The sequence below is a fragment of the Ranitomeya variabilis genome, chromosome 3, assembly GCF_051348905.1.
Source record: "Ranitomeya variabilis isolate aRanVar5 chromosome 3, aRanVar5.hap1, whole genome shotgun sequence".
Taxonomy (NCBI): Eukaryota; Metazoa; Chordata; class Amphibia; order Anura; family Dendrobatidae; genus Ranitomeya; species Ranitomeya variabilis.
In genome coordinates this window covers 211,895,504-211,917,547 of record NC_135234.1, presented here as the reverse complement: position 1 = coordinate 211,917,547, position 22,044 = coordinate 211,895,504, and the positions used below count along the sequence as shown (strand labels likewise).

The 22,044-nt window shown below is 40.9% G+C and overlaps 1 protein-coding gene across 5 annotated transcripts in view; it reads right to left on the bottom strand.

Annotated features, from left to right (window-relative positions):
* The window catches only part of CDK18 (cyclin dependent kinase 18), a 223,748-nt gene that overhangs the window by 89,542 nt on the left and 112,162 nt on the right, over positions 1–22,044 (bottom strand). For 4 of the 5 annotated variants that reach the window (XM_077295121.1, XM_077295118.1, XM_077295119.1 and 1 more), the window contains one exon: positions 19,975–20,113. In XM_077295121.1, coding sequence (XP_077151236.1) covers positions 19,975–20,098 — 124 coding nt within the window. In that variant the 5' untranslated portion in view covers positions 20,099–20,113. Of the gene's footprint in view, positions 1–19,974; positions 20,114–20,590; positions 20,920–22,044 lie in introns of those variants that run through there. The other variant, XM_077295120.1, reaches the window with a different exon arrangement.

The following is a 22,044-nucleotide window of genomic DNA, read 5'->3' as shown; positions in this document are numbered from 1 at the left end:
TGGTGGAAAAAGCGCATCAAAACGCAGGAATCATGTTCTGCAACCTTTTTTGGGCCAAAACCTGTTTCTATGGAATAGGTCTTTTTTTGCAACACTAAACTGTATCAGCATGCACAAGAATCAAATCTGGCATGTGGAAACCGCCGCAAAAAACGCATACAAATAGCATCAAAAACACCTAGTGTGAATTACCCTTAGAGATATGTAAAACCGACTCCTCCAGTACTAGTATATGTTATTCTGCCACCATATGTTTTGGACTGATGATAGAAGACTACAGAAGGCACAGTACTTCAGCAAAAAGACCAGGAGGTGAATAGGCAACTACAATGTGTGCACAATTATTAGGTCATTTGTATTTTTTATGATTAATTTTATTACTGAACAACTACAGCAATGCCGATCAATGTAAAAATCAATGTAAAAGGTTAATTAACCTGAAACCTGCATATTTAAAAGAAAACAAAAGTGAGGTTTTATCTTTCTTAGGAATGCAGAATTGGGCAACTATTAGTGTGCAGAACTATTATTTTTTTTAACTACCGGTAAGTGAAAAATGTACATTTTCCCATCTCAATTATTTATTTTCATCTGTTAGTGTGAAAATAATACCCAAACAACTCAAAATGTACAAAAATAATTTTAACCTTCCCCCTCAAAAAACAGTTACCAATATAGCCACCCTTCCTTTCAGTAACAGTCATAAGCCTTCCATCCATGGAGTCTGACAGTTTCCTAATCTGTTGAGAATCAACTTTTTGGGCAGCACCAACAACAGCCTCCCAGACACTGATCAGAGAGGTGTAGTATTTTTCTCCACCGTATTAACAAGGGACCAAACGTTCTCATCTTTAAGTCCTTTACTAGCTAGCCAAGCAGCGGAGACTTCGATGAATGCGATGGAGTACAGTCCTGTATAAAAATAATGGTTTTCTTGAAAGAAGCAGACGTGTTCCTGTACCACTTCTTGAAGAATGTGTCCTCTAAAAACTAGCTGTAGGCTTGAGAGTTTTGAGTCCATCTTCAACCCAAAAACGTGCAACTAGCTCATCTTTAATAATACCAGCCCATAGCAGTACCCCATCTCCATCTTACTGGTGTCTGAGTCGAAGCTGAGGTCTGTGCCTGTTACTGATCCAGCCATGGGTCCCCAGCCATCTTGTCTGTCCAAAGTCATCTCATCAGTCCATAAAACCTTTCAAAAATCCGTCTTCAGATATTTCTTGGTCAAGTCTTGACTTTCACCTTCTTTGTCTTGTTCAGTGTTGGTCATGTTTCAGCCTTCCTTACCTTGGTCATATCTCTGAGCACTGAACACCTTGTACTTCTGGGCAGTCCAGAGAGGTTGCAGTTCTGCAATATGACAGCACTTCAGGATAATGGTTTCCTGGTGGCTTCACGTTTGATTATTTTCAAATATTTGGCAGTTAATGTGTGTATTTTTTCTCAACAGATTTTTGCGACCCTGTTGACAATTTAAAACAAAAGTTTGATGGTTCTGTGATCATGAACCAATACCTTAGCAATTTCAAGAATGTTGCATCCCCCTGTAAGACTTAAATCTCATTTTTAGCCCTGAGGAAAACAAGTTGCCTAATAATTCTGCACACCTTGATAAAGGGTGTTGTATCCTTAGCCCACACCTTCCCTCATCACATCTGCTTCATCCAATAAGCATTCAAGTTTATACAACTTGAAGTTGGAAAATCTACATAACAATGATGATGATATGGCGAAAATCATCACTGGCCTAATAATTGTGCACACAGTGTACATTTTTGTTCTACTGAAAACAGGTATAGTGCATTGCTGCAGATTCAAGAAACATCTAAGTGATGTCAATGCAAAATGTCTATGAAGCAAAACAGAAATGGGGGGCAGGGAAGGGGAATAAGCAAAGGAGTTAAGAAAAGGTGTTATTGTAGAGAATCCTTGATTAGAGGAAGAAAATATTTTGGGTCTTCCATACTGTGTGTTGCAGATAATGAGCATCTCTAAATGAGAGCCTCTGGATTGCAGCCACCGTGTCTGTTTGATGCTCCCTCCCTTGTTATCCTTGTGCCCACACACCCTGCACTGCCCCCTGCAAAATCCCTCTCTAATTAAAGATCCAACTATCCGTCTTTTCCTCAGCTCTAAGAGTTGAAAGCCAATTTATCATACATGGGCACTGCCAACTTTTGCCATTCTAACCTCTATATCCTGTTTGATGAAAGATTATCAAACAGTAGGAAAACTGCTGGAGGTAGGAACAGCGGGAAACAAGACGTTTATTCTAACGTCCCGCCTACCAGTAAAACTATTTATTTCCACAGAAAAGCTTCTTATTTTAAAAGGTCTTTATTTCATGCGGACAAAAAAAGTCTATCACTGCATAATTCACATGGGGTTAATATGAACAGCATCAACAACCAAAGAAAAATCCTTAATCACAAAGGTGCCTTTAATTGCATTAGAAGCCTCAGTAACATATGGTACAAAATGGCTGTGAATTAAATGAGCCTAATGGAATATAGGTCACAACTCTGTATGTGCAAGTTCCCTAATAACAAGGTTAAAAGGTTACTTTCACTAAGATTGAGCAATAGCTAATGATGGAGATGACTTCTGCGTAATGTCATTCTTTGATAGCCAGCTCACTAGAAACAGAGCCAGTCATATTTAGAGAGGATGCTCCTGATACCGAAACCCATCACAACACTCACTTTACACTGTGTTCCAAATTATTATGCACAAAGAGTTTAGGAGTGATAAGGTTAGAATTTGTTTGTTTGTCATTTAAACTCATTGATGGTGATGTGTGTCAGGGCTCTTTATATCACTGAAAGCAATTGCAGATACCTGTGCAAATTAGTTTGGCAGGTGTGTCCAAATAAAGGCAAGACTACTTAAGAAGGCTGTTCCACATTATTAAGCAGCCTACATTTTTTGCCAAAATGGGAAAGAAAAAGGATGTGTCGGCTGCTGAGAAGCAACACATTGTGGAGTATTTTGGTCAAGGCATGACTACAATGAACATTGCCAAGACACTTCATCGTGATCATTGCACAATCAAGAAGTATGTAGCTGAATCCCAGCACACACGTGTGCGTGCTGATAAGGAAAAATTGAGGACTCTTTCCAACAGGCAATTGCGTAAGGTTAAAAGAGCAGGTGCAAAAATGCCTTGTCATAGCAGCAGACATGTTTTTGAAGCCGCTGGTGCCTCCAACGTCCCCAGAACAACAAGATGCAGGGTCCTTCAGAGGTTTGCAGCTGTGCGTAAGCCATCCTGTCGACCACCTCTATCCACTGCACACAAGCAGAAACTGCTCCAGTGGGCCAAACGATACATGAAGACTGACTTCCAAACTGTTTTGTTCACCGATGAGTGCCGTGCAACGCTCGATGGTCCAGATGGATGGAGTGGAGGATGGCTGGTTGAAGGACATTAAATTTAATATAGTACCCATACCGAATAGGTGGAATCCGTTTGGCACCTAGGCGTTGTATATTGTTTTGCGCATGAGGGAACTCTTTTAGTTCCAAGTGTATATATAGGAGCGATCTAGCTGTATACCTGTAACGCTTGAACGTCACTAAGTAGGAGTGTTTTTCCTGTGTGACGTAACAATTGGGGGCGTGGTTTAATTTTCCGCTCCCGAGTGTACTCCTGTAATCGGGTAGGGGGCATGCGCAGAGAGGAACGCACTTGCGTTCCACTGTAGAGGCGCTCAGTATAGAGAATGTGAAGTCCTGGCATCTGCGCAGTAGACAGCGCTTGTTAATGAGGCAGGTGACCCGGAAGTGGCTGAAATCGGCGTGGGTCACAAAGCACTGATGGGCACCACGAGGAGGTTGGTGTGAGCATATTTAAAGCACATTGGTGACTCCATGTGCAAGGCTGACTCAAACTGTAGATTTAGGATGGACATTGTTCCCCACCGCTGCACCGCACTATACCTCTAAGCGGTTTACCTTCTTGTCTTTCATTCAGATAAGTGAATTTATTCTAGTACGTCTCCTGATGAACCGATCTCGGAGAAACGCGTCGAGATGAACATACTGTCTAAATATATGCCTATATACTAGATTGGTGATTTATACTGATTTTTTATCTATTTATTAGGTGCCTTAGTAAAAATAGCCTTGTATGTTTTACCTTATCCAGCAATTAGCGTGCATTGCAGCGATTGTCAGCCCACAGCGTTAGGGCTCAATAGGGCCAGCCTACGAGAGCGGGGGCGCCATACTGCGCAGGAATTTTTAGGGTGCCAACCCCCGCAAATAGGCAGGGCGGATATAGGTATAGATATCCCATAGGGAGTCTACAGGCTTGATAGGGTTATGTGCAATTATGTACTATACGTGTGTTACTATTAACTCAGAAAGAACACACGTGCGCACTTACCTTATGTGCGTTTAGTACAAGGCACACTAGTCATCTTTATCTGTTTGTTTGTGTGTTTGGTCTGCTGTTTGTCTATCATTCTGCACTTGAGGGTTGTTTAGGGTGAGATAGGACGAGTCCACGTTGAGCGGGGGCGCCATTGCGCAGGTCTCATAGGGTGCCAACCTCCGCAGCAAGGCAGGGTACAGATAGCCTGCGCATTAGGGACTGAGAGCACCCTGTATCTTTATCTAGCCAAACAGTAGCCTTTCTAGGTCATGTGTGTTGTCTATTTTTATCTAAATATATTATTAAATGTTATGTTTTAACGTGTATTTAATTCATTTGTTAATTTAGTGCTTTAGTCTGTGAAATAATTGAAGGACACCCCATGAAAACACGTCTAAGGCGCCAACAAGGAGGAGGTGGAGTGATGTTTTGGGCTGGAATCATGGGGAGAGAGATTGTCGGCCCCTTTATGATCCCTGAAGGGGTAAAGATGAACTCCATAATCTATGTGGAGTTTCTAAAACAACACTTCCTGCCATGGTTCAAGAGGAAGAACCGTGCTTTCCGCAGCAAGATCATTTTCATGCATGATAATGCACCGTCTCATGCTGCAAAAAAAACATCTGCATCTCTGGCTGCTATGGGCATAAAAGAGGACAAACTTATGGTGTGGCCACCATCTTCCCTGACCTCAACCCCATTGAGAACCTCTGGAGCATCATCAAAAGGAGTGTCTATGATGGCGGGAGGCAGTTCACATCTAAGCAACAGCTCTGGGAGGGTATTCTGTCCACATGCAAAACAATTGAAGCAGAAACCATCCAAAAACTAACAAATTCAATGGACGAGAGAGTTCAGAAGCTTCTTTCGAACAAGGGGTCCTGTGTGCAAATGTAACATCACCTAGAATAAGGTTTTCACTTGAAAACTGTTTAATTTCATTTTGTAATAAGCTGATAATGCTTATAACTTCACAATTGACCATTTTTTTGTTCAAAATTAAAAAAAAAAAAGGTTGAAAACTCTGCTGTGCATACTAATTTGGAACATGCATTTTGAGTGTTTATTTTTTTTAAAAAAGATACTGTTTTCATAGGCAGTTTGTTCCAAAACATTGCAATTATACTAGAATAGTAGATGACTGGAAAATAACAATGACTGCAATTCAGATAGGTAATTTAGAGAAAATATGAGGAAATATTATTTGCATAATAATTTGGAACACAGTGTACGTGAAGATCAAAGTACACAAGAAAAACAGCTTCTACAAAGAGTCTTAGGAAAGTTTTTCAGGTTAATAACCTCAGATTTCGAGTAAATGTTAAATTAAAGAAAGCCTGTCAGCTGTTTCATACTGCCTGAACTATGGGAGCATGAAATCTAGACAGGCTGCCTCATTAGAGAAAGCTAGGAGTTATTTTGAAGCTCTGTGGCATAAGGAGAGGTCCATTGAGTAGCGTCGCTACCCCCAACTCAGCTTGAACGACAGGTCTTCCCCAGTAGGCCTTTCAATTACGCCGAGCCAGGCGGGTAGAAGTCAGAGGGAACTGCGCAGTGGACTCCTCTCCCCATGACTGGATGAGGCTGTCTGTTCCCATTTCATCCTTCAAGCTGTATCCCCTGAAATTCACAGTAAAACATGCCTTCTCGTAATGAGCAAGCCTTTCTGTATTAATAAGTCTGTGGTTTGGGCAACATGAATCAGCTGCCAGATTCCTTTTAACCCCTTCACTCCCCAGCCTGTTTTCACTTTCCTGACCATGCCACTTTTTTCCATTCTGACCTGTTTCACTTTATGAGGTAAACTCTGGAACGCTTCAACGTATTCCAGTGATTCTGAGAATGTTTATTTCGGGACATGTTGTACTTCATTTTAGTGGTAAATTTTGATCAATATGGTTTGCATTTATTTATGAAAATATCAAAAATTTGAAGAAAAAAAATCGGAAATTTTGCAATTTATAAAATTTGAAAATAAAATGTCTACTTTACAACAGAGTCATTTTTGAAGCATGGTATTTTTACTAGAAAGTTAGAAGGATTAAAAGATTATAATCCAAAAAAATCAATTCTTTTAGGGACCATATCACATTTGAAGTGACTTTGAGGGATTTATATGACACAAAATACCCAAAAGTGACATCATTATAAAAACTGCATACCTCAAAATACTTAAAACAACATTTTAAAATAGGAGCAAGTGCCCCTGGGCTCCCATTTATGGAATGTACAAAAGGATGATATTTTCTCCGCACTAAGACCGAGGGCTTCTGCTTTCTCCTCAAAGCTGGGGCGGACAACTCTCACCAGCCATAATGTGGAATCCTCTGGACAACGCCCCATCCAGCAGGCTTCCTACCAGGTTCCAGAGGCTGTTCAAGGCATGATAAAGAACAAACTGGAGGAGATAAAACAACTGTGAGTTATTAAGCTGTCTTACAGCTCCTGGGCCTCTCCTGTCGTCCTGGTCTCAAGAAGGATGGTACAACGTGGTTGTACGTCGATTAGAAGATGTCACCAATAGTCACACTTACTCATTGCCCAGGATTAATGATCTACATGATCGGCTAGACAATGCCCAATTTGTAACCATGCTAGACTTGAGCAAGGGGTACTGGCAGATCCCCCTAAAGGAGAATGCTCGGGAGCGCTGGGCCTTAATTACTCCATTTGGGCTTTTTGAGTTCCTGGAAATGCCCTTCAGAATGAAAAATGCCCCGGCTATTTTCCATAGACTGGGATATCGACTGTTAAAACAATGTCAGGACTTTGCCTGTGCTTATTTGGATGACACTGCCATTTTCAGCATGACCTGGTATGAATATCTTAAACACTTGGGCATAGTGCTAGACCATATCCTTACTGCAGGACTGACCATTCGCCCTGATAAATGTCAGTTAGGAATGGCTGAGGTGCAGTACCTCGTTCACAGAGAAGGGGATGGGACCCTAAGGCCTGAACCTGCCAAGGAGGAAGCCATTATCAACTGGTGTAGACCCCAAACTAAGAAGCAGATACTTGCTTTTTTGGGAACTGATGGCTACTATCAAAAAAATTGTTGCTAATTTCAGCACTTTGGCCAAGCTCCTAACTGACCTGACCCTCAATAACATGCCTATGAACGTGACCTGGACGACTGCATGAGAGGATGCCTTTTCAGCATTAAAGACCATCCTCATCACTGTTCCTGTCTTGGAAGCCCCTGAGTATAAGTGCAGGTTTCTCGTGCAGACAGATGCATTCACCTTCGGGACTGGGACAGTTCTTAGCCAGGTGAACACCGCTGGGGAGGAACATCCTGTTGCTTTTGCCAGTCGGAAACTACTGGATCGGGAAGTTGCCTATGTCACCATTGAAAAGCAGTGCCTTGCTATTATATGGGCACTAAAAAAATGCAGCCATACTTGTATGAGTCTTTACAATTGTGACAGACCACAACCCCCTCACATGGCTGAACTGTGTATCAAGGGACAATGGACAATTACTGTGGTGAAGCTCTTCCTTACAACCCTACAGCTTCTCCATCCAATACAAACGGGGAAGCCAACACCAGAACGCTGATGGATTGTCCTGACAAGAAGAACATTAGACTCCCTCAGGCTGATCTACCCCTACCACTGTACAAGAAACTATCAACAAAAAACCTTCAAGGAGAAAGAAGTACTAAGCCCAAAGAATAAAAATGTAAATATTTATTGGTATAATTAAAAAAACAAATGCATAAACGCATAAAAAGTGGAGATGATAAATATACAAAGCTGCTTGCATTATAGATACCCAGGTGAAGGTATATTAGATGTCGTATAGACTAGGGCTACCGATAAAGTGCTACTGCAGAGAAGAATATACATTAAATATGTACATAAAATACCTCTGCTTGGCCTATCTAAATGAAAAAAGTGTCATCAAGTGATAAACGCTTTATATAGACAAGGCAGAGGACTATATACTGTATTAGAACGTTATGTGTAGCAATCAATAAAATATCTTGTATCATAATGGTAAACAAATATAGTTCAGAAGACTATAAAAATGTATAAAGTGCAGTGCAATCAATAGCCAGCACATTACATCATGATAAATGCTGATGAGTAGAAAAATAAGATTCAAAATATGAGATATTGATATATTGGATATAAATGTGTGCAGGAAGTGCCTCTGTTCAGCCTGTCTAGGCAAGATCAATAGATAGATAATATCATCAAGTGATGGGTGGTTTATATAGACGTAGCAGGGGCTGTGTATTAGAAGATAAAGTGCAGTGCAAACAATATTAATCACATTATATCATGATGGTAAATGAAAAAAAGAATAGAGTAGCAGGCGTACTGTATCATGATAAATGCTAATGAATATAGAGACATGATTCCAATAAAGTCAAAAAGTACATATAAAAACAGACCTAGGTATTAGTCTGTGCAGCAGCAAGGACACCGACGCGCGTTTCGCACTTTAGCTTCTTCAAATGGGGGAAGTGTATGACTTTTGAGGAGCTCCAGACATGCCAAATCAGCAGAAACCTCAGTTTGGAAACTACACTTCTTGAGGAACTCATCTAGGGGTGCAATTAGCAATTTTAACCCTCAGGCGATTCATAAGTGATGTCATTTTACAAACTACACCTCTCAATTACGTCATCTAGGGGTGCAGTGAGCATGTTGACACCACATGTGCCTCACAGAAATGTATACAATTGGGCAGTGAGGAAAGAATAATTACATTTTTACCACTAAAATGATGTTTTAGCCTCACATTTTTCATTTTTATAAGGGCTAATAGGATAAAGTGGACCGCCAATACCCTACATGAAATCAGGAACTACTTTTTATGCATGGTGGAAAGCTCAGAAGGGAAGTAGAGCCATATTATACTGCAGATTTTTCTGTTATGTTTTTTGGGTGCCATGACCCAAAAAAAGAGCCCCTGAGGTGCCAGAACAGCAGAATCCCCCCATAAGTGAACCTATTTAACAAACTACACCTCTCAATGAATTAATCTAGGGGTGCAGTGATCATATTGACACCACAGAGGTATCACAGAATTTTATACCATTTGGCAGTGAACCAAAAATTACATTTTTAAAACAAGAATTTGGGTAAAACTGGGTAAAAATGGCACCAAAATTTGTTATATAATTTCTGATGAACGTGACCTGCATGTGGCTGTACAATACTGTTTAGCCACACGATGACACTCGGGAGGGAAGGCGTGTTATTTGACTCTTGGAAAACAAGTTATCATAGAATAGTTTGCAGACTTCATATACAGAGCCTCTAAGTGCCAGAAGAGCATAATCCCCACTCAAGTGACCCCATTTTGGATATTATACCCCTCTGGGAATTTATCTGCAGTTGTAGTGATGATTTTGACTCCATGGGTGTTTTCCAGAAATAAGCAGCAGTGATTGCTGAGTGAAAATTGCAAATTTGCCATTGTAGTGCATGTACATTGCAGTGCCCATACATTATAATGCCCATACATGCTCACGCTTTTGGAGACGTGGACCCTGGAAATTAAGTGGGCTCTCATTGTTACAGAACTACCAAACATGTAGATGCTAAATGCGGTTTAGGCACACTGTGGGGCTTAAAAAGAATGGGGGCATTTGGATTTGGGAGTGCAGTATTTGCTGGATTTAATTTTGGGGGCAAGGAGCCATAGTACTTTTCCATGCTTTCCCAGACCCTTTGCGCTGCCAGTAACATGGAAGCCCCGATATTTCCCTTGACAGATGACGGACCTGAGTGGGGACTTGCTTTTTTGTGGATTGAGCTGAAGCTTTTGTTGGGAACATTTTACATAAGATTTGGCATCACATTTATCCTGCGTTCTGGGCTGAGCACTTACATCCAGGTTTCCATCTCTATCTCGGAATGGCGTAATTCAGATGAAGCCCCTGAGGGATCCATTCACTGTAATGAGGAAGCATACTTACAATGGACTCTGTACATAAAAAGGAACCTAAACATGTTTGGTGTCTATGAACTCATGATGACCTGGAGAATCATAATGGCAGGTCACTTTTAGCATTTAGTGAACCTAGCAAAAAATCCAAACAAAAAACAAGTGTGGGATTGCACTTTTTTTTTTGCAATTTCACCGCACTTGGAATTTTTTTCCCACTTTCTAGTACACGACATGAAAATAAGTCCTCACATGGCCATATTGATGGAAAAATAAAAAAGTTATGGCTCTGGGAAGGAGGGGAGCAAAAAATGAAACGCAAAAATGAAAAAAGCTCTGGGGGTTAAGGGGTTAAAAGGAGGAGCACCGCTGGATCCTAGGCCAGAGGTCAACCACAGTGTCTCCATCTGCCTCATTATAGGGAATCTTTCGCTGGGGGTTCCACTCCACAATAATAATAATATAATGATTATACACTATATAATAATATAGTGTTGGAAGGCCATCCGTCACAATCCGTCGCTAATACAAGTCTATGAGAAAAAAAAACGGATCCAGCAGAAACATTTGCGTTTTTCACAAAACTACTCATTGCGATGGAAAAAGAAATACGAAAGTGTGAAAGAGGCCTTATTCCTCAAATACACACACAGGACAGCTTATCATGAAAAGATAATTGAAAGTACAGTTGTTCTTTAAAGGGACCCTGACAGCTACCCCAGGTCCCTCAAACTGCCAACATGTATTTATTCCTATTTTTGTACTCTGCCTAACAAGCCCTTTTTATGGTGTTATTGATTACTATCTATGGCAAAAAAATATTTTATAACAACTCTGATAATATGCTAATTAATGGGTGACTATGGGTGACTATGGGTGACATTGTTTCCACCAGACTACACTGTGTTCCAAGTTATTATGCAAATTGGATTTAAGTGTCAAAACGATTTAATTGTTTTGTTTTTCAAATAAACTCATGGATGGCATTGTGTCTCAGGGCTCAATGGATCACTGAAATCAATCTTAAACACATGTGATAATTAGTTTTCCAGGTGATTCTAATTAAAGGAAAACTACTTAAAAATGATATTCCACATTATTAAGCAGGCCACAGTTTTCAAGTAACATGGGAAAGAAAAAGGATCTCTCTGCTGCCGAAAAGCATGAAATAGTGCAATGCCTTGGTCAAGGGATGAAAACATTAGATAATTCTTGAAAATTTAAGCGCGATCATCCTACTGTTAAGAGATTTGTGGCTGAATCTGAGCACAGTCGTGTTTGTGCTGATAAAGGCATAATGAGGAAGGTTTCTGCCAGGCAAGTTCATCGGATAAAGAGAGCAGCTGCTAAAAAGCCATTACAAACCAGCAAACAGATATTTGAAGCCACTGATGCCTCTGGAGTCCCTCGAACCTCAAGGTGTAGGATCCTTCAAAGGCTTGCTGTGGTTCATAAACCTACTATTCTGCCACCCCTAAACAGTGTTCACAAGCAGAAATGGTTGCAGTGGGCCCAGACATACATGAAGACTAATTTTCAAACAGTCTTGTTTACTGATGAGTGTTGTTTACCCTGGATGGTCCAGATGGATGGAGTAGTGGATGATTGGTGGATGGCCACCATGTCCCAACAAGGCTGCAACGTCAGCAAGGATGTGGAGGAGTCATGTTTTGGGATGGAATCATGGGGAAACAGCTGGTAGGGTCCTTTAAAGTTCCTGAAGATGTGAAAATGATCTCTGCAAAGTATATAGAGTTTCTGACTAACAACTTTCTTCCATGGTATAAAAAGCAGAAACGTGCCTTCAGGAGCAAAATCATCTTCATGCATGACAATGCACCATCTCATGCTGCAAAGAATACCTCTGAGTCATTGGCTGCTATGGGCATAAAAGGAGATACACTCATAGTGTGGCCACCATCTTCCCCTGTCCTCAACCCTATAGAGAACCTTTGGAGTATCATCAAGCAAAAAGATCTATGAGGGTTGGAGGCAGTTCACATCAAAACAGCAGCTCTGGGAGGTTATTCTGACTTCATGCAAAGAAATACAAGCAGAAACTCTCCAAAAACTCACAAGTTCAATGGATGAAAGAATTGTGAAAGTGATATCAAAGAAAGGTTCCTATGTTAACATGTAACTTGGCCTGTTAGGATGTTTTGGAGTTAAATAGCTTTTTTGTTCAGTGAATGTGACCTCCTAATGCTGCAAATTCCACAAATGAGTATTTTCAGTTCTTTAAAACATATCAAATGTTTAGAAATTCTACTGTGCCTAATAATTTCGAACAGCGCATTTTGAGGTTTTATTCATTTTGGAGATTATGCTGTTATCATTGGGAGGTTTCTTCAATTAAAATTAGATGTATACTCTAAAGGGTGATGACTTTTATTAGACTGACTGTCATTGGGACTGACCATTTAGGAAAATCCGAGAAAAATATCATTTGCATAATAATTTGGAACATAGTGTAGTTGTCCCACTAATCATGTTATCATGCCAATGTAGGTGTAAGTAACATGATTTGCAAGGGCAGCGTTACCTTCAGCTCTATGCAAATATCTACTTCCGTGACAATATGAAGTAAGCCAGGTGTACAAACCTCAGCTTCATATGCATACTGCGTTTGCCCAGGGAAGCAACGGTGATGCAGGTCTCAGCCAGCCATTCCCACCGGCTCTGCAAATCTCATGGCTCACTGTGCTGCAAAGACTAAATATACATGTAGTATGTTGCAAAGGAGTATATTGGTATTTAAATGAACCCCTATGCGCGTTTGACTCGCTAGTGTCTGCACAGAGGATCCCTGAATACACTGCCCATAGAACTGGGGAAAAGGTATGGATTGTGGAGGGAGTGCAGGGAGCAGGCACGGGATTCCGGCGCCATAACTGCACGTCACAGGGCATTGTGACGTGCATGGGAGGGGGGTGATATTATAATGAAGACAGGAGGCAGGGATTTCTTCCAGGTACCGTATGCCCCGGAGCCTGAAAGAAATCATTATCATAAAGAAATAAAATAAGTTTTCTCAACAAGAAGGTCGCTAATATGAGGCATTCAGGTAGGACTAGTTTAACATTTATATCACCTGTATGCCCATAGTAATAGGTTATACACGTCCCAGGGTGTGACAGATTCCCTTCAAACAGGTAAAAGATCTGGAGCTGATTCCAGGTGTGGCATTTGCATTTGAAAGCTGTTGCAGTGAACCCACAACATGAGGTCAAAGAAACTCTCAATGGAAGTGAAAGAGAACATAACTAGGCTGAAAGAAAGAAGAGATCCATCATAGAGATAGCAGAAAAGTTAGAATGTACCAAATTGCTGATTTGGCCACTCCTAACAAAAGAAGAGCGCACTGGTGAGATTGGGAGCACAAAAAGGCCTGGACGTCCACATACATCCAAGTGAAGAACACTCTCCAGGAAGAAGGTAGTTCAGTATTTAAATATATCATAAAGAGAACACTTCATGAGAGCTAAAACAAAGAATTCATCACAAGGTGAAAACCATTAATCAGCTTTAAAAACAGAAAGGTCGAATTAAACAACCCAGCCCAGGTCTGGAAAAGAATTCTTTGGACAGAGGAAACTAAGATCAACATGTACCAGAATAATGGGAAGAAGAAACAATGGAGAAGGCTTGTTACAGCTAATGATCCAAAGCACACCAAATCCTCTGTAAAACATGGTGGAGGCAGGGTGAGAGCTTGGGCATGCATGGCTTCCAATGATACTGGGTCACTAGTGTTTATTGATGACGTGACTGAAGAAAGAACCAGCCAGATGAATTCTAAAGTGTACAGGGTTATACTTTCTGCTCATATTCAACAAATGCAATAATGTTGTTTGGAGAGCGCTTCATAGAACAGATGGACAATGACCCAAAACATATTGCAAAAGCAACCAAGGAGTTTCTTAGGGCAAAGATGTGGAATATTCTGCAATGGCCAAGTCAATCACAAGATCTCAACTCCATCAAGCACATATTTCACATACATAAGACAAAATGTAAGGCAGAAATACCCACAAACAAGCAATAACAGAAGTCAGCTGCAGTGAAGGCCTGGCAAAGCATCACAGAGGAGGAATCCTAGAGTTTGGTCACGTCCATTGCTTCTAAACTTCAGGTAGTTATTGCCAGCAAAGGATTTCCTTCAATCCTCTATCCCTATATACACATAGTGAGAGACCTGTCAGTCTAGCTGAATGGATGGAGAAAAGCCAGCCTGGCCAAAAGTGTGACTAATCATCCACACTTTTAACTATTTCTCTGCAGCTGTCACGCAACGTGTAGGAAAGGCTAAGTGCAACACAAAAGTATATGGGAAAGGGAACCAAACACTAGGGAAGGGGGAATGGAGACCCCTAGGCAGATCTGACGTCACCCTGTCTGCCCTATCATCCTTAAATAGGTTTGGCACCTATTGCCGAGCAGGATGCCTAATTCCTGCCTGACCCTGGCGATAAGCCCTGCACTGGGAAGGACAGGATTGGGGCTAGTCAATCCCCACTACCACTAAATACAGATGGGATACACAAACAAGCGGGAACATTTGGCTTAGGTAGACTCAGAGAGAAACACGGACAACCTACAAACACCAGAGAGGAAGATAGCCGACTGCTATAGCTCCAAGCCACAACAGGGAACTGGAAATAGAAATATCAACCATGCCATCCAGCAGAAAGATGGGAGTTATATACACTCAAGTCCAGGTGTGTCAACTAGAGCCGGCAAGACTTTCACTGGGTCCTAAAGTCAGAAGGCCCGGGAAGAAATCTGCAAAGCAAACTGCTGAGACTTTCTGCAGTCAGATGCTGTGCGACGGTCTGCAACCTCTGACATACCCGTTACAGCAGCATTTTAGAGTAAGGCCGGGGTCACACTTGCGAGTGCAATGCGAGAAAGTCGCGCATCAATACCTGGCACTGCCACTAGCACTCGGGATCGGAGTGTGCGGCTGCATGTTGATGCGAGTTTCTTGCATTGCACTCGCAAGTGTGACCCCAGCCTAAGACATACATTTTTGTAATGCAGGAGCTGGTCTCTTATTTAAGCTGCCTGTGGTTGAGGGCAGCATGAATCATGTAACAGGTTCCCGTTAATAATTATTTATCCATACAATTACAACCATGTATTCTATAATACTTGTCATCTAATCAAAATGGACAATCAGTGTCTGCTAGTCAGGTGAAAAAACATCAGACATTCATATACACTAAATAGCCCTTTATTCTTTTGGCTCCAAGAAAATAGAAAAGCATTCTTAATAAATGAATTACAGGAAATAATCAAAAGTACCAAAATATAAGGCTCTGATTTCTATTAAGAAACGTGCCGAATATTTACGTGTGCCTCTTGGTATGTTCAAAGAGTTCATCCACTTAGTTCTAATTATTCCTATTATGCCAACTTAATTATGTTTGCTTTTCATGAAGAAATTGCACGGTGCTAAATATCTTTATGCCGTACAGAATTCTAATTTGAATAAAGCATAATATATACAGCTTTTGAAAAAGCAGATATATTACAGCACTTATGTAATTAATTCTGTACATTGTCATAGTCACATCATTACAACATTAGCATTATACTCCTTACACATGCATAAGGAAAATCCATCAATCTGACAAACCATATGGCAAAGTCCTGGCTAGTGCAAGTTAATAAAACGCAGACCCTTTGATAAATGGGTGCAGAACCGTTATTAATATCTACAATGGTCATTGATTGTTTTTTCAAATGGGTTGTTTTATAAAGCCAACCCAAGTACATATGCCTCTACCACAGTAGATAGAGATTGAGGATCGTGTGATCCTATGGAGAGACATTTCGATAAGTGCAATCCTGTATGTGTATTGTGTTGGCATCAGGTCGGAAGAGAGTGTGGGGGACTGAGGACAGCTAGGAAAGCTAGCCAGATGGAGAGAAGCTTTAGAAACCAAATAAGGCCAGTAAAAACACAGCAGCAGTCATCAGTCCCAAGTACAGAATACCAAATGGCAGTGAAGTTTGCGTTAAGCCAGGTCAGTCGAAACTTCTGGGTGGCCTAAGAATGCACAGAAAGATCAGACAGTACTCAAAAACACAAACCATCGAAGAATTGCATTCACAATTGCGGTAACTATGTTCTCAGAACAGGAATCTAAGGCTATGTTCACACGTTACGTTTTTGATGCTTTTTTTATGCAAATTTTAAGCTGTGTTTTAGAGTACCAGCAAAATCTATACAATTTCAGAACTCTCAAGCACACATTGTTTTTTTTCCCCTGAGCGATGTGGAAACTGCTGCGTTTTTGCAAACTGCATGTCACTCCTTTCAGCGTTTTTTCACCCATTGAAAGTAATGGGTAAGTGCAAAAATGCAGGTATCAGGTTTTGCTGTGTTTTTGGTGCAAAAACCTTAAGGAAGTTGCATCATGATTTTTTGGGGGGTGTTAAACCTTATCAGCACGCACAAGAGACAAAAAACTACAGCAAAAATGCAGCAAAACCTGCTTTTTTTTTATTGCCAAGAGAGCAGGTTTTGCCTGCAGAAAAAACGCAAAGTGTGAACATAGCCTAAAACTGTAGGTCAGTGTTTTTCAATCCGTGGCAAGAGTACTGGCAGACTATTGTGTACACTTGGTGATGGTAGGACACAATGTCTAGCACTAAAGTTTTTTTAGATGTGAAGGGCAGATGATTGGCTCATCACATGTAAAAGACTGGGAAGCCCATAGGGCAGACAGACCTCATGACAATCTAGAGGGTGGGAGTGAAGGGGTTATCTGGTGAAAAATAAGGCTAGAAGGGAAGTTTTGATGGTGTATGTTCCGGGGGTCTGATTGTTGGGAAGGAGTTTGGAGGCAGGATTGTGGTGGGCTTATCTCAGGGATAGAGAAGGAAACCTACCTACTCTTGCTTCCTGGATCCAGCTGTCCACCCACCCTTCCTCTTTTTTACCTTTGGTTTTGGTAAAAAAAACCAAACAAACAACTTTTTCTGGTACTGCGGCTGGGGGATAGGTCTGGGTTAGAGACTTGTCAAGTAGCGATGGCCTTGGGTCAGAAGGCACCAGTAGGGTATGGTGGCTTCTGTGATAGACCAAGGTAACTTGTGGGTGTAGGTCCTGAAAAGTTACAGGTATTAATTAAGGGTTATTAATACCTCACTCTCTGGTGTGGTGCGGCCAGGGAAAATTAGGAAGGTTGTGGGTTATGACTCTGGACCAGACCTATCAGCTTAGTTAATGTTAGTTATTGTCATATAATGTTTACATTGTTTATAATGTTTAGGGGGCCAGGGTTGAGGGCACCCCAAGTTTGCGTGTAATGTTAATAAAAGCCTGCTGTGGCCAATTTTACCCAAGTCACAGGCGGTCATGTGTTTATTTTAAGGTTTAAGTTACAGTATAATGGTAATAATTGATGGTTACATTGGAAACAACCAATAATCCCTCTTTAACTTGTCATGTCTTACTGTTAGCAGTTGAGGAGGGCAACATTGGGGATAAATGCATCGCTGTAGCTGGGTCTAATAAGGGGTGCATTATCGGTGGACCTGTCTTGGGTAGCATTTTTATGAATGCACTATGGTTGACACTATTATTCAGGCACAGAGACACTGAAAAACTGGCTTTGACAGTTTCCTATTCCACATCTCTTGAAGTTGGGTAGTATGCACCGACTCGCGAGCGGGGCCCTCACTTATCTTGTTTAGATTATTATTTAGTTTGTTACTATGTAATGTCTGATTTGGGTTGTAAGCACTACTGAATACGTTGGTGCTATATAAGAATTACAAGTACCGTATGTTGCCCATTGTCCAATTACCTCCAGAATGGTGACCAAATATAACCTGAGGAGAACTTGGTTAAAACATCTTTGACAATTGGTTACTTGAGTTAAAGATGAAAACAACCATTGCTGCAGTATCAAATTTCCAGGAGTCTATAGGCACAGAATTTCTGCTGTGCCACACATCAATTAGGCCGCAAAATACATCACAAAACAAATCCCAACATTGTGGTCCTCTATGTAAATTCCCATTTAGCCAGTGTCCTTCCTGAAGGTCCACAGATAAACACAGGCCTACTGTACCTATAAGTAGGCCCTTCACTGATGGAGGTAACAAATTATAGCTTATTATGACAAATTCTATTTTCTATTCAAAACCTCATTACAAATCCAATTAAATTAACATTTCATTAATTGATGATATTTTAGTTATTTTCAAAATGTACAAACATATGAAGTCTAAACATAGTTATTATAATTAACATGTACTGTACTTTATGCATCCTTTTTTGCTTTATCATGACTCCTAATAAAAGTATAAGGTATGTTTTGGTAAGAGTATTGACCAATGTGGCAGATGAAACGATATCAGTCTGCGCTGCTGTAATGAAGACCCTTAGGGCCAAGATGAGTTGAACGGTTTTTATTTCCCCAACGCGTTTCAACACTTGACTAGAACCTTTTTTTCAAGGGAAGAAAAACAGTTGCACTAGTTTTTTTCACTTGAACAGACGCTAATCCAGTGTTTAAGCGCATTGGGGAACTAAAAAAACGTTCAACTCATCTTGACCTGAAGGATTCTTCATTACAGCAGCGCAGACTGATATCGTTTTAACGTCCAAATAGATCAATCCTGGAAGAGATCATCCCCCAGCCACGAAGAAGCAAAAGGGCATCACCTGATAGTCTTGTTCGTTTTTGTTCCCCTACACTTTTTCTACTAGGTGAAGAGTATTGGTAATATCAATTACATAACTTCATCATTATATCAAGAATGGTAATTCATAACAATGGCAGTTATAAGACTGACTCCTGGGCAGGGGCGCACATACCATCGGGTCATCTTGTGCAGCCGTACAGGGGCCCAAGATCTAATGGGGCTCTCTTCTACATCCAAAGCAGATTCTATCAGACATGTTAATGGGTGCATTATGATGAACTAATGCGCAACGCCCATATGATGTCGCGGCACAGGGCCCCCCTTCTGTCTGTGTCGGGTTCTGCTCCATAGTATTGCTATGTGTATGCCATGTTTAGCTTTGTCACATGATGTTAAACGGAGCAGAGGACCATATTGGACAAAATCTTCCTAAGAACCACTAGCATGTAGAGTAGATAAAGATTTTTGGGTCAAGACCGGGGAAACGGTGATGGTGTATAAGCAGCGTGTATATACATTTTATAGATGTATTTTGCCTGGGGTAAAAAAAAAAAACAACATAAAAAATACAATAGAGGCACAAGAAAAAGAATGATTACATTCTATATATATTGGCGATTATTGGCTCAGCAAGAACTATATTCAGTGCTGCACTAATGCTATGAAATACAGAGTGAAAAGTAACGTACCTTTGGTTATGCAACCCTTCGGAAGCATTTTGCACAGGACTGCTACTATGTGTTACCAAAAAATACCGATATATCACATTTAATCTCCTTCTTTAAATAGGTCAAAGTACGTGCTTATATGATTAGCCTAGTTTTATGCTGCCCCATAGTGAAAATTAGACTGAACACTCATATGATAGTACTTAATTGTTGGCAAGATATAGAAATATAGTCGATATAAAGAAGGAAAAAACTTGGCATGCCAAGATATCACTTACAGATATATAAGCTTGGCACTGCCACACATTCATCACCTGATCGATCACCATGCAATAGTCAATCCATTTGTTTCAAGACACTCACCTTCACTATGTCGATTGTTTTTCTGGTTGTATTGCTCTGTGAATTCTGGGATGGACTCTTCTATAGTCTCTGTTCGAGGAACAGAGAGGGAGAACCTCCGGGTGAAATTTTTCATCTTGTTCATGATGACAAGATAGACCTAGGAGAGATACGTCTGAGTGTGAGAAAGATTTCATAGAAGGAAAAAGGAAGGCAAACGCAGAGCATGTGAGAGAGGAATGGGAGTGAATGGAAGAGAGAGGGAAGCAACAAGAGATTGAAAGAAGAAGACGGAAGAGCACTGGAAATGAAATCATAGAATAGTGGAATGGTCCCATTATTGCGACAACTAGCAAAGCTGGAGAACATCACCAGGAAGGTTCATGGGTTAAGGAGATTATTTTAAAGAGATGTCAGTTATGTTCCATAATGATATAAGGAACAGCTTATTAAGACATTGCCCAGAACGGTGGAAGCAATAGATGACCATAAATCTGTACTGGAGTTAGGAATATAGGAAGAAGTAGAGAGAAATGAAGGCTGCTTGGCTACGAAGGAACACGAGCATGTGGGAGGGCTACATCTGCTGCATCTCTTATCACAGAGATGAGCCTCTGAAAAACCGGGTTCTACATACCTGATCATATTGGAAATGATCGACTGCAAGCTCTTCTGCCTGGAGACCCAGCCTAGCCCTGCCCTTGTACTGCCCTGTGCTGTGGCATTCCTGATCCAATGGTTTTATGAGGCAATAATACTGCTCAACTTCTTCATTTGTTCTCTCTTTTTTCTGTACTCTTAATCACATTTCCACCAAATACATAAACTCGGCTCATGTGCCAGGTTTTATAGACCTGACCCTGCAGCTGTGCAGAAGGGATATTACACTGCTGGCTGGAGCTCGCGTTTCTAGTGTTCCTGGCTCTGGAGGTGTTAATTATCCTTCTCTGATATATAGCTACTTCTGCTTTTTGGCTATAAATTTGTTCCCAGGCATTTCCCACCCTGCCCAGGTAAATCAAAACTCCTCACCCTTATCATAGGGAGAGTATGAACCTGTTGCCCTCCCCTATAAATAGCGCACTATAGGCAATGGTATTTTTACATAAGAACAGGCCACCTTACCGCTGCCGGGGCGGCAGAGTTCATGGTGCTGGTAGAAACAGGTTTAGCTGTGCACAGTATGTTCTTTTGTGCCTACTGATTTGCAGAGATTTCAGCAGTTAAATACTAATTTAAGGAACAGTTTCCAGAGGCAGCACCAGCACGAATGAATGTAAAAACATCCTGTTTCCCTGGAAATGTCCTATTTTTCTATACACAACAACATTTCAGTAAAGTTGCTTTTACAAAATTAACCGATTTAATTATACTTGATGGACATCTGAATTGTTAAGGACTAATAACATTACAAATGCATATTATTATTATTATTATTATTATTATTAAGAAAACGTATTATGAGGATTTTATACCTCAAATGTATTACCTGTCAGTACAGGTGCTTTTTTTTGCTGATTAAATCATTACATTGATTGTAGAAATCCGTTTTGCCATTCCTGAGAAATGTATTATTGAAATAATATGCAAATGAGCTACAAGTGCATCTGGGTGGGACATTGCACTTGCAGCTCTCATGTCTTCCCTCCTTATTGCCCTGCCTCCTGTGTCTCATTGACAGGTCAAGGGAGGCAGGTCACTGAATCAGGAGTGACCAGTCAGTCAGAGACAGGAGGCAGGTGGGTAAAAAGCAGGCTGGCAGGAGAGCTAGAAGTGCCATGTCCCACCCAGAAGAACTTGCAGCTCATTGGCCTACAATGTCAATGCTAGTATTCTCAGAACGACAACGCACAATTTTACAACCAAGGTAAGGATTTAGTGAGCATGAAAGCGTCAAATACATACATCTCATTACTTGGAGGTATAGAATCTCCATATGTTCTCTTCAAAAAGGATGTCCACTACTTTTACATTGATGACCTCTCCTTAGGATAGGTCATCAACGTCTTATCACCCAGGCACCCCCGTCGATCAGCTGTTATCAGTGACAGCGGCCGGAAGTACTCACTTGTGGAGCTGGCCGTCTTCTGA